Here is a 12,705-nt window from a genome sequence, read left to right as displayed (position 1 = left end):
TTACACTTGGAACTTGCCCGGGTTGGCCCCCCACCCCCACCCCCTGGCCTCTGCGTGTAAACAAGCGGCCCAGCTGGGCCCCAGCTGGCCGGCCTGAGAGAGGAGGGGAGGGTCCCCAGCTTCTCCTCCCCCTCCTCCTCGGGCGTGGCCATGAACAGCAACATCCTCGACTCCTCCCCCCGCGCCTCCCTAAAAGCCAAGCCCCCCACCCCCAGGCCAGCCGGACCCAGTAGGGAACAATCCGCGCCCCCTCGGAAGTTCACAGGCGCAGGAACATCGTGCTCCTCTGGGCGCGGGGGTGCTGTGGCCCAGGGCAGGTGCAGGAGAGCTTCGTGTCTGGGTTCTCTTGCCGAGGTCCGCCGAGGCAGCCCCCAGCCTGGGCACCGTGTGTTCCGCAGAGGCTGTGCTCAGAATTCCCCCGGGCTCCCCGGGGCCATGAGAAAGTCTGTCCAGGGCAGTGGAGCCTTCCCTGGTGGCTGCCTGGGAAAGCCGCTCCTCACCCTCCCACTCCTCAAGGCCACCCCACTCTGGCCCCTGCACCGCCGCCCCCCACCCCCAGGCTTTGGCTCGGTGCCCCAGGACCCCGCGGGGGGCTCGCCCTGGCGGGGGGAGGCTGACTCATCCTCCCGCCAAGCAGCGCACGCACCAGGCACCGCAGCCCCGCCAATTTCCCCGCTGGGTTCGGGCCCCAGGCAAGCGCTGTGATTTTCCACTTGCGCCATCTGATTGCTATTAGGGCTGGGGAAAGGGAATTCCTGGCTCCAGAAGCCCGCAGGGGGGCCGTGAGCAGATCCCGGGGTGGAAGGGAGTGTGGAGTACCACCTGGGTGGCACTGCTGTCCAGCCACCCGGTCGGCCTCTCCGAAGTCCCTGCGCCGCCTCACCCTGGAGCCCCCCTTCCGCAGCCTCCTTGGTCCGTTATCAGTCCCTGGGTACAGGTGGGGACTCACTCCCCCTCCCACCCCCACCCCCAGGCCTGCACGCCCAGAGATGCCCAGGGAGGGGCCAAGGGAAGGCACCGGGCAAGCGGACAGCCTGGTGTTCTCTCTCCGCGTGCAGCGGGCAGCCCCTCGGAGCTGCAGATTCACAGCTGGACTCGGGCCGCAGTGCTCGGGCCAACGTGACGTCACCAGGCGGGGAGCTGAGTTCCCAGTGGGGCTGGGGGGGGGGGTTGCTCCTGAGCCGGGCATTCCTTCCCAAAGCCTCATCCCGGCTCGGCCCCTCCCCATCTTCCCCGTCCCCGCCCCCTCCTGCCGGGCCTGGAATTGGGTTTGGGGCGGGTTACACTTCCAAAGCTGTCTCCTCCAGCAGGCAGGCAGGCAGGCGAGGCTCTCCTGCACTCCGAGCTCGCCTTTCCTGAGCCTCCGGGCAGTACCTCGGGCTGGCCTGCCCGCCTGGGTGGTCCGGGACCAGAGGTGGGCATCGCGGGAGGAGCCCTCTGCCAAAGGGAGGCCTCTGAGGATCAGACCCGCAGCTGCAGGTAGTGCCACATGCCTGGGGCCCAGGGGAGGGCATCTCGGGAGCCAGGGCTGCAGGGTGAAGGCCTGGGCAGGGAAAGGGAGAGAGGTGGGCACCTTCGAGGCTGGCAGCCCCTGGAAATCACATGGCCTCAAGCAGGAGCTCCCCACCCCCCAGCCCCCCAGAGCAGTGCTGTCAGCATCTGAGGCCGCAGGAGTCCCGAGGACACGGCTTGAGAGTCCCCATCTTGTGCAGCAGGCCCTGACCCCCAAGCCATCTGTCCTCTGCTTCCAGCTCCTGCTCTGTCCTCTGGGGGTGGGGGCTCCCCCTGCCCCCGTCCCCTACTCTCGCCAGCCTCCAGCCGAGCAAGTGAGTTTTCTGGAAGGGCAGGAAGGGAAACACCCAGCAGGCAGCAGCCCACTGCTGTCATGCAGGCAGACTGCGCTTCCAGCAGCTCGGGCCGGCCCTGGGTGGACAGCGAGGGAGAAGGAGGCTATTCAGCCACGGAGGCTGGGCGGCTGCGTCCCACCTTCTCCCAGGAGGGCGGTGCCTGGTGGGGTGTTGGCGTTGGGCGAAGCTGTCTGTTCCTGAGGCATTCCAAAAGGTCTCCCCTGTGTCCGGGGGCAGGGACAGCCGCAAGCCCACCCCACAGCCGGCTCTGTCAAGAGCCAGCCCAGGCGGCAGCCCCCCAGACAAGGAGACAAGGAGCCGGGAAGACGGACAGTAGAACTGGAGGCTGCTGGCTCCCGCCAAGCCAGGCCTCCTGGGGCATAGCCCTGCCTAGCCAGCCAGGCCAGGTTCCAGGTTCGAAGCCCCGGAGCCCGGGCATGGTGGGTGGAAGTGAGAGACGCAGGGCTTCCTGAGGCCCAGGGAGGCAGACAGGTGGCTGGAGGCCATCTGGGCTCCTGCTTTGAGGGGAGGGTCCGCAGTGAGCTGAGCGGGCAGATCTTCTTTTGTCTGCGTTAGCCCAAGCTAGCCCTGTCATAGGCTGAATCCCAGCATGAGGAGCACGCGCACTCACGCGCATCCCCCACACATGTCACACACATGTCCTTCCACGGCCCACATGGGGCTCACCTCGGCTCTCAGGTCCCTCCGGCCCCTCCGTGCCGGTGCAGTAGCTTTTCAGCTGGCCCGCGGCAGGGCGAGGAGGGCTCAGACACACAGCAACAGCCACCCCTCGAGTGAACACTCCCTGCCCAGCCCCGTCGCGGGCAGGTCCCAGCCAGCAATCCTGGGGGGCATCTAGCCTGGCCGGAGGGGACCAGGGGAGGCCCTCCACGTCAGGACATCGAGCCTGGGGCCCGGGCCTCGGGGTGGTGTGGGTCTGGAAGGATGAGCAGAAGAGGAAGGGACAGTGGAGGAAGAAGAGGGTGGAAGGGCGACTCCTCCGCGGGAAGACGGGCTGAGGCCGGCACCTTGAGGGCTGCAGGCACCTGGAGAGTTTCAACAAGTCCCAGCGTGTGAAGGAGGTTGAGATCTGCCCGTGGCAACGGGGACAGGGGTCCAACGAGAGTCAAGACCGCCACGGGGGCGGGGGTAGGGGGCACAGTTATATGCACGCCTGCGACCCCTCCCCTGCCCGGCTCCTTCGCTATCTGCAGACCCACACTGCTCAGGCCTCACGAGCTGGCTCATGCAAAAGGGGTCCCACCCCTCGCGCAGCCAGAGGCTGGAAGGCCCGCCGTCCGCGCCGGCCCCGCCCCCGGCCCCGGCGGTGGCCCCTCCAGGCGACCCCGCGCCCGGGGCTCCGGGAGGCCGGTGGTTAAAGAGGGCGGGCGACTCTCGAGAACCGCCTCTCCGCGCAGCCAATGACCGGCGCCCGCCCGGCCCGGGGCGGAGGGGCGCGTGGCGGCCTCGACTGGCAGCGGAGGCCGGGTTGGAATTCCGGGGGAGTCAGGAGGAGGAGGAGGGGCCCAGCGGCCCGCCGCCCGGCCAGGCGCCCCCAAAGGCCCCTCCTCCACTCACAGCCTCAGTTTCCCGCCTGCACGGTGGGAGGGATGGGTGCTTGCCAAGTTGGGGCTGAGCTCAAGTTGGGGACCGCGGTCAATTCGAGTGAACTCGTGGCAAGTCCACCAGTGAGCTCTGCCCGGCCAGGATGGACAAGTGTTCAGGCCACTCCCGCGCTTCTCCCAGCCCTCTCGCCCCAACCCCGCCGTGAAGTCCTGGCCGAATCCAGCTGCTCTTCCTCCAACCTGGAGCTGGGGCCACCCTGGCGACTTCAGGGCTGGCCCCTTCAGCCTCCCTGCCTCTTCAGCCCATCTAGGCTCTGCAGACACAAATCTGCAAAGCCGTAATGTCCCCGCTATCCCCGCCACCCTACAAGGAAGGTGACCTCACCTCCCTGCCCTCATCACAGAGGGAGTGACTACACCTGCCTCCTCAGTGGTACCCAGGACCAGACAGGAGGATGGGTGTCCCGGAGCAGGCTCTCACTGACCCGGGGTTGATGGTGGGTGATGACACCAATGCTGATGATGACCGGGCTGCCTCCTCCTCCTCCAGGAAGTCTTCCTGGCCAGAAATGATCTTTTCTCTCCCACGTTCCCTCCTGGGACTAACTGCCCGGAACCCCTGTCCCACCCCTGGCTGGACACAAAGGTGATGCCCAAGAAATGTGTGCAGGTGAACAGTCGTATCCCCAGACGCCGTCTGGCTCCAGAAATGTCCGACAGAGCTGGGAAGGAGAAGGACTTCTTCCGCAGGCTGTGTCACTAGGGTATCAGCAGGGGGGTGAATGAGGACCCCTCCCCCCAGGGAAGGAGGGGATGGTGCACATGGTTGCCACCCGCTCTGGACTCAGCAGGAAGCCCCGTGCCTCCCACAAGGCCCTGCCCCTGGGGAACCAGGGGATGGTTCATGAACCTACCCTCCAAGGGGACAGCTCTGCGGGCCACCCCTGGGCGTGGAAGACACCACCCCCCTGATGCGACCCTTTCTGCCGTGCCCAGTGGGTTGTGCAGGCCGGTGAGCTGTGAGCGGAGCCTTGAGGAACGTGGACTGGCCAGGCCTGGAGATGGCTGGAAACTGCTCCTGGGAGGCCCACCCCACCAACTGGAACAAGGCAAGTCCCTCCATCAGCTCCGTACAGAGGGGGCTCCTCCGCCAGGGTCTGCAGGATGGGTGTGATGGGACGGGCACGCCACTCTGGTATGTCCTGCTCACACACACTCTGCCACCAAGAACCCATCCTCTAGCTCAGGACAGACAGGGCCCCTCTGGTCTGTGTGGCCTGGCACTGCTTACCAGGTCCCTTGGATCCCTAGTGCCTTCATCACTGGACTCCCTCAAATCCTGTCCTGTGTTACCAACCTCCAAAGATCTCATTCTCTCTTCCTTGTGGAGATGGGGCAGTCAGCTATTTCCCACGGCTAGGCCCTGCCAGGAGGCCCTACAAGGCTGGCTCCGAAGTGGCCCCAATGTTACATGCTCCAGGGGGCTCTGGCCCACCCTGCCAGTTGTCACCCAGGGTCTGGTCTCCATGGCTTACCTCCCGCGTGCAGGCACCATCCTGCAGCTGAGACTCTGACAGTGCATCAGGCTGACCCATCCCTTCTGCCCTTGCCCCTCCAGTCCCTACTTGTCTGAGGCCCTTGGAAACTCCGGAGTTCCTTTCTGAATCCTGGGCAAAACCCTCTCAAGTTGGAAGGACCTCTTGAGTTTAGCGGGTACAGTGTTTGAGGAAACCAAGGCTCACGCCAGTGTAGTGACTCAATGGGGGTGAGTCCAGAGGCCCAGCAGAGCCCAGACTCCTGCCCAGGACCTGAGCCCTAGCCCCAGGCACCTCTCCGCCATGCCTGCAGCCCCCTACTGCCTCCGATGGTGACTGCTGTGGGGTGGCCACCACGGGAAGCAGAGATGGGACCGGCTCCGGAGTCTCCAGAAACCCCAGAGAAGAGGCAGAGCCCAGGGAGGGGACCAAGCTCCAGGCAGGCATTTTACAGGGTGGTATGTGGCCGGGATGGCAGCTCACGCCCAGTGACTCACCAACCCTCCCGCTCTGACTCTGCGGAGAGGATTGCAGATTTTTTCCAGCCTGCGAGAGGCTCTGAGTGATCTGGTCTGTCAGCTGCAGCCCCTGCTGCCCGGCTCCCTTGGGCGCAGAGCTGGTCCTTCACAGACTCCTTCAGTCAGTATAGATTATGCCTCTCCTCCCCAGCTAAGAGGAGGTTCTTCAGAACCACCGACAGGACAGGCTGAGATTAGCGCAAGCTAAGGCGTTTGATGGGCTTCCCATGTGGTGCACTGGTCAAGAGCCTGCCGGCCGATACAGGAGATGCAGGTTCTATCCCTGGGTCGGGAAGATCCCTTGGAGGAGGAAATGGCAACCCACTCCAGTATTCTTGCCTGGAAAATCTCATAGACAGAGGAGACATGGCGGGCTGCAGTCCATGGGGTCGCAAAGAGTCAGACACGGCTGAGTGCACACACGCACAGCACGAGGGGTTGAGAGCTGACAGACAGACAGCTGTGGAGTCATCAGTAAATGTATTTAGAGAATGCTGGATAATGGCTAGGACCCCCATGCCCTGAGCTCATGGGGCCAACCCAGAGTTTACCAGCACCCTCCAGTCCCTGCTTGCGGATGCTCCTTGACCGGAGCCAGGCCAAAAATGCTATCCTTCTGTTATGGGGTGTCAGGCCCAGAAAGCCATCTTTCAGGACCCAGCTTTCTGCCAGAGCTGGGGGGCCATCTGGAAAGCAGCAGAGTGAGCTTGATCTGACATCCTTCTGGTTTTTTTGTTTGTTTGTTTTGCTTTTGTTTTGGAGGGAGAGTCATGAGCAGTGGGAACTGATACCCAGGAGGTGTTTAGAGGGAGGTGAGGTTCAGGCTCTGTGGGAAAGAGCGCTGGGATGGATTAGTGATGTCTGCCAGGGTATGGCAAGGAGAGTGATGGTGTTTGACGAGAGGTCAAAATCGATAGCCTGAGAACAGAATCCAGCATTTAGATGCGTTGTGCTTGGCCCACACAGTGTTTTTTCTTTTAGATATGAACGTTTAAAGATCGGGATAAAGAACGTTTAAAGATCTAGGCTTCCTAGATGGCTCAGTGGTAAAGAATCCCCCTGCCAGTGCAGGGGACGCAACAGATGCGGCTTGGATCCCTGGGTCGGGAAGATCCCCTGGAGAAGGAAATGGCAACCCACTCCAGTGTTCTTGCCTGGAGAATCCCATGGACAGAGGAGCCTGGCGGGGTGCAGTCCATGGGGTCCCAAAGAGTCGAACATGACTGAGTGACTGAGCGCGCACACACAGAGTTTAGTCTCGAGTTCTGACTTCTCTGGGGAGTGGGGGAAAGAGGATCCGTCACTCAGTCTGCCAGTCCGCCCTGGAGCCCCCCGGCTGGAGCAGGGCGGCTGCCCACGTGCTCAGGACAGGTGCCCTCTGCTTAGCCATTGTCCCCCCCCCCCCCCGCCACCGGCTGGTTTCTTGCGCCTGGCCCGCCTTCACGCATTTCTACGCCAGCCCAGACCCTGCAGCCAAGACTGACATTTAGCCAGATGGACTCACACAGCCAGACCAAGTGTCAAACCACCGAAGCGCTCCCCCACCGCTCTATAAATAGCCACTGCCTCCAGCGTCTCCCCCTCGAGGGACCCCCTGACCAGACTCAGTTCCCTCATGATCCAGAAAACTAAAGGGTCACCCAGACCCAGCAGGGGACTACCCTGATTCCCCAGGTCTCTCTGATCCCACTGTGGGTCAAGGGTCACTTTCGGTAACTTGCAAGTGATTTTGCTCTTTTAAATAAATGTTTTCATGTTTTAGTAGAAAAATTGCAAGTTTTGTAAATTTGCATAAACCTTGATCGACTCTGTTAGCCTGTTGTCACTTGCACTTTTTAATCTAGTATCTTTTTTTAAACCTTTCCGTTTGTGTTGGGGTATAGCCACAAACTAATGTGACAGTTTCAGGTGAGCAGTGGGAAGGATTCAGCCATACATACACCTACACGCATACAAGTATCTGTTCTCCCCCGAACTCCCCTCTCACCCAGGCGGCCGCATAACATTGAGTAGAGTTCCATGTGCTATACTGTCGGTTATACGTTTTAAATATAGCAGTGGGTACATGTCCATGCCAAACTCCCTAACTATCCCTTCTCTCCCAGCAACCATTGGTTCATTCTTGAGGTCTGTGAGTCTCTTTCTGTTTTATAAGTGCATTGAAGATACTTCCTTTCCCAAAGATATTTGAAAGTACATTACAGGGACTTCCCTGGTGACCCAGTGGCTAAGACTCCAAGCTCTCAATGCAGGGCGCCCAGGTTCAATCCCTGGTCAGGGGACTAGATCCCACATGCCACAATTAAGAGATCACATGTCACAGTTAAAGACGCCATATGCCGCAAGAGCGGCAATCCTATGCACCACAACTAAGACTCAGCACAGCCAAATAAATATTTTAAAAGTTTTTAAAAAGAAAGTAAATTACAGGCTCCAATGCCCTTTGCCCCCAAACAGCCTGTATCTTCTTAAGATCAAGGACCCTCCCATGCAGCTACAGTGCATTTTCTGTGCTGCTTTTTCAGCGCGTTCCTGTTCAGGAAGTGCAACATGGGTCCAGTACCATTATCTAGACATGGTTCCTATTCACTCTTCCCCAGCCATTCCCGTAACAGCCTCCACGGCGATCGCTAGACCCACAACTCAATCCAGGCTTACCGCCCTGCAATGATTGGTCACGCCGCTTTAGTTTCCTTCGGTGTAGAAAGGCTCCTCGGTTTTCTTGCACAATATGGACGTTTTCTGGGCAGTGGGACGTCAGGCCCCTTGATGAGGGACTGATCATTTTCACTGTTTTCACCATCACTGCGGTAGGCTGCCAGCTGCAGACTCTGGGGCACAGAATGGTAGCGCTCTGTGAGATCAGGGGTGTCTCCGGCTCCAGTTGGAGCCAATTAGTTGCTCCACAGCCAAGTCTGTCATCAGGAGCAACACTCCTGGAAGCAGATGGGGGTTTGCGGTGGAGCCTAGCATACCTAGATGCAGGTGGGGGTTTGGGGGTGGAGCCTGCACGCATGCACACTTAGTTGCTCACTCCTGTCTGACTCTTCGCTACCCCATGAACCACAGCCCGCCAGGCTCCTCTGTCCATGGGATTTCCCAGGCAAGAATCCTGGAGTGGGTTGCTATTTCCTTCTCTAGGGAACCTTCCCCACCCAGAGATCAAACCTGGGTCTCCTGCATTGAAGGCAAATTCTGAGCCAGCAGGAAGCCCTGGGGGTGGAGCCTAACAGACCTGGATGCAAGCATGGGCATGGGGGTGGGGGCCAGCCAGCATCACTGCATCTCCCCCTCCGCACCTGAACAGGTGTGTCCCGGCGTGAGCGAGGCCCCCGAGCTCTACAGCCGGGGCTTCCTGACCATCGAGCAGATCACCATGCTGCCGCCGCCGGCCGTCATGAACTACATCTTCCTGCTTCTCTGTCTGTGCGGCCTGGTGGGCAACGGGCTGGTCCTCTGGTTTTTCGGCTTCTCCATCAAGAGGAGCCCCTTCTCCGTCTACTTCCTGCACCTGGCCAGCGCAGACGTCGGCTACCTCTTCAGTAAGGCTGTGTTCTCCATTCTGAACACGGGGGGCTTCCTGGGCCCCTTTGCCGACTACATCCGCGCTGTGTCCCGGATCGTGGGGCTCTGCATGGTTCTCACCAGCGTCAGCCTCCTGCCAGCCATCAGCTCGGAGCGCTGCCTGTCGATCATCTTTCCCACCTGGTACTGGCGCCGTCGGCCCAAGCGCCTGTCGGCCGTGGTGTGCTCGCTGCTCTGGGCCCTGTCGCTGCTGGTCACCTGCGTCCACAACTACTTCTGCGTGTTCCTGGGCCGCCAGGCGTCCGGGGCGGGCTGCAGGCACATGGACACCTTCCTGGGCATCCTGCTCTTCCTGGTCTTCTGCCCGCTCATGGTGCTGCCCTGCCTGGCACTCATCCTGCACGTGGAGTGCCGGGCCCGGCGGCGCCAGCGCTCGGCCAAGCTCAACCACGTCATCCTGGCCGTGGTCTCGGTGTTCCTCGTGTCCTCCATCTACCTGGGCATCGACTGGTTCCTCTTCTGGGTCTTCCGGATCCCGGCGCCCTTCCCCGAGTACGTCACTGACCTGTGCCTCTGCATCAACAGCTGTGCCAAGCCCGTGGTCTACTTCCTGGCCGGCAGGGACAAGTCGCAGCGCCTGTGGGAGCCTCTCAGGGTGGTCTTCCAGCGGGCCCTGCGGGACGGGGCCGAGCCGGGGGAGGCGGGAGGCGGCACGCCCAACACAGTCACCCTGGAGATGCAGTGTCCCTCAGGGAACGCCTCCTGAGAGGCCAGGCGCCTGCAGGCGAGGCGGGGCCCACGTGACCTCCAGAGACCCTTGACAGACGGACAAGAGCCGGCAGCAGCCCTGGGGCCCAAGCGCAGGGAGAGAAAGCCGCTCCCGCCTGCAAGCCGCCTTCTCCCGGGGCACAGGCTCCCCTGGGGAGGCTGGCAGCGAGACAGACAGCCCCCCATGACCCTGCCAGGCTCCCCCGGCCACCCCTCCTTCCCTGAGCTGCGGTACAGAAGTCGCCCCAGGCCATGGGCCGGGTGTGGGGCTCCTCCTGACCCCAGGATGGTCAGGAAGGGAGAGGAGGGAATCACTCAGCCCTGTCCACCTCCTGCCCGAGAGGCGGCCCTCTCCGGAATGACTCTGCCAGCACCATTGCCCATGGGGCCAGAACTTCCTCCTGCCGTGAGGACACCTCCTGGCTCCGTTCTGTCCTTTTAAGGTGACCTTGTGAGCTGCGGGGGAGAGCTGCCCCTTAACCACCTCAGGGTCCCATCTTTCTGCGGATGACGTTCCCGCCTCTGGGGAGCCCTTGGGCGGCCCAAATGGCGGGGCTTCTGTCCTGGCGAGTGGCTGGACGCAGAAAGGAGCCTCGGCCGGCTTGGGTAACTCACTCTCTCTTCTGACTCCGTGCCGGCTGCTGCGTCCAAGCCGCCATCTGCCTGGCCCGCGGGGCTCTGGTGGGCCGTCTGAAAGTGGGCGCTGGCTCTCCCTGGCCACTCCAGCCCACCTGCAAGCACGGTGGCCCAGCTTGGTCAACGGAGGTTTTATGAAAGACAGTAAATGTGTATCAATAAACGTTTTCTATCTTGCACTGAGGAAGACTTCCTGCCCTCTGTCCTGTCCGTGGGCTCGTGCCCACACTGAGGACCCCACGGGCATCCGAGGCCCAGGTGGGCTGCCCTTCCATGCTCCCTTCCCCACACAGCCTGCTCTGTACCCCAGGTCTCGTGTCCCAGCTTCTGGCAGGACTGTCTACACCCCCAGGTGCTCCCTCTCCAGGGACGGTGTCCACTCCTCTGCTGGAGGAGCATGATCCCCACGCTACCCTCTGTTGGCTAACCCCGGTGCCCTTTCCACTCACCCAAGGCCCCCCGTTCCCTCTGGAAACTTAGCTTTCATCACGCCTCCTGAGTTCCAGGCTCTGTGCTGGCTGATAAGGCCCGGCCTGGGAAGAACACAGTATGTCCACAGGGAGCCCCCCAACCCCCCGCCCCGGGGGGGCCGCAGCATCTTCGGCTGTATGTCCCTCCCGCCTTCCAGAACTGTCTGTCCTGAGGTCTCTGGGGCCAGGCTGGCGTCCCTGTGCCTGGCACCTCCCAACTTCCCAGCCAGAGCCTAGAGCCCCTCCCAGGCCTCCACTTGGACTGGGCTGGCCAGCTCCCTGACCGCCCCTCGCCCCGACAGCCCATGGGAGATAAGCATTTTGGATCCAACCTTCCCTTTTGTGGGAAGATCTGGGGAAACCGCTCACTGCACAGGCCCCAGGGAGAGACTGAGGGCAGAGGCATCGAGGACCCTTGGAGCAGAGCGCCCCTCTTCTGTGGAGACGGCGGGGGTGGGGGTGGGCAGGGCGGCCAGTGGAGGGAACTGCCCTTCAATTCAAGGGAGCAGTTCCGCCCAGCGGCTGGCATTTTGCCCACAGACGCTGGACGCCCTCTGCCTCACCCTGGTGATGCTGGAGCCCAGGCCGCCACACCCCCTCAGGCCGGCTGACCCCCAAGTACGTGGCCCCAAGGACAGGCCTCCTCAGGCCTCCACTCCCGAGCTCCCTGTTCTCACAGCCCCGGCTGCCTCTCCAGCAAGGCCCCTGCTGTGTGCCCCAGAGGCCAAGGTTCCAGGAGCTCTGGTGTTGGGGCCGGTGCCCGCGTCCTCTGTCCCAGCCCCTGGGGTGCACCCCCCAGGCCCTCCTCCACACACCAGACAGAACCCTGGGAGAGCAGAGTTGGAGGGCAGCACCACTAACATTTCTGGGGCCCCAGAGAAACCAGGTGGGGTCCTGACAACACGCATGGGGGGACCGGGCCCGGGACTTGGACCCGTCACTTGGAAAGCTCAGGCCTCCACGCGGCAGGAAGGCCTCCAGGCCTGCAGGTGCCCAAGGAGGCCAACCAGGGCTGGCTCCTCAGGGCACAGTGCATCACTGGAGTTCACCTATTCTCAGGAGCTCCCACCCCAGCCCTCCAGCCCTGAGTCCCCCGTAGAAAGCTGTCCCCAACCCACCCAGGAGCTCAACCAGGGCCTCCCTGCCGGCTGCCTCGGCTCAGAACCCAGGCCTGGTGGGTGGGTGGGCAACACTGGCCCACAGCAGGGCCTGGAAGTCAGGGCAGGGCTGCAGCTGTATATTTGAACACATATGTGTCCTTAGCAGGTGCTAAGCCAAAAAGAGGGGGTGTGCAAATTCCAGGACTGAGGCCTATCACAGCCCTTGGCCCCTTCTCCCTACGATCTTGCCAAGAAGCCAGGCCACACTAACCCCCTGCTGCCCCCAGCCCCCTGCCACCGCACCCCAGGAAGCTTTCATGCATAACCTGCCCACACCCCAGCCACCTCGCTTCTGTGCTAATGGGTCTGTGCTGCTGCTGCTGCTACTGCTAAGTCACTTCAGTCGTGTCCGACTCTGTGGTCTGTGCTAATGGTGGGTAAAGACATAGATGCCTGCTAGCAGACGCCTCAGCCCTGGACCATGCTCCTCCTCCCTCTTTTGGTGTTTAATTATTAAAAGGGGCCTCCAGGGTTCACTGCAGCGGTGGGGTGATATGCCTCAGCTATCCTCACCCCCTGAAACAGCCCAGCCTAGCCCCCAGCAGTCCCCGCCTCCCAAAGCCTCCTTCTTTCTGGGTGTCCCATAAAGGCAGGAAGGCGAGGGTCCAGCAAGCATCACAGATTTCCACCCTGAAACTGCATGGGGCAAGAGGTCTGACCGGTCTCCCCTGACAACTGCTG

General features: G+C 61.9%; 1 protein-coding gene across 1 annotated transcript; it reads left to right on the top strand.

Annotated features, from left to right (window-relative positions):
• On the top strand, positions 1,256-10,577 carry MRGPRF (MAS related GPR family member F). The gene is made up of 3 exons (XM_018043520.1): positions 1,256-1,479; positions 4,409-4,521; positions 8,773-10,577. Exons 2-3 carry the CDS (start codon positions 4,474-4,476, stop codon positions 9,754-9,756), a joined length of 1,032 nt encoding a protein of 343 aa, XP_017899009.1. The 5' UTR covers positions 1,256-1,479; positions 4,409-4,473; the 3' UTR covers positions 9,757-10,577.

The sequence above is a fragment of the Capra hircus genome, chromosome 29 (assembly GCF_001704415.2).
Source record: "Capra hircus breed San Clemente chromosome 29, ASM170441v1, whole genome shotgun sequence".
NCBI classification, from domain to species: Eukaryota; Metazoa; Chordata; class Mammalia; order Artiodactyla; family Bovidae; genus Capra; species Capra hircus.
This window is presented reverse-complemented; position numbering and strand designations above follow the sequence as displayed.

What these genes read in the sequence shown, in the direction of transcription:
- MRGPRF (XM_018043520.1), top strand. Translation starts at nt 4,474, where the DNA reads ATGGCTGGAAACTGCTCCTGGGAGGCCCACCCCACCAACTGGAACAAG. An exon ending in ACCCCACCAACTGGAACAAG is followed by an intron (nt 4,522 to 8,772) that starts GCAAGTCCCTCC and finishes GCACCTGAACAG; the next exon opens with GTGTGTCCCGGCGTGAGCGA.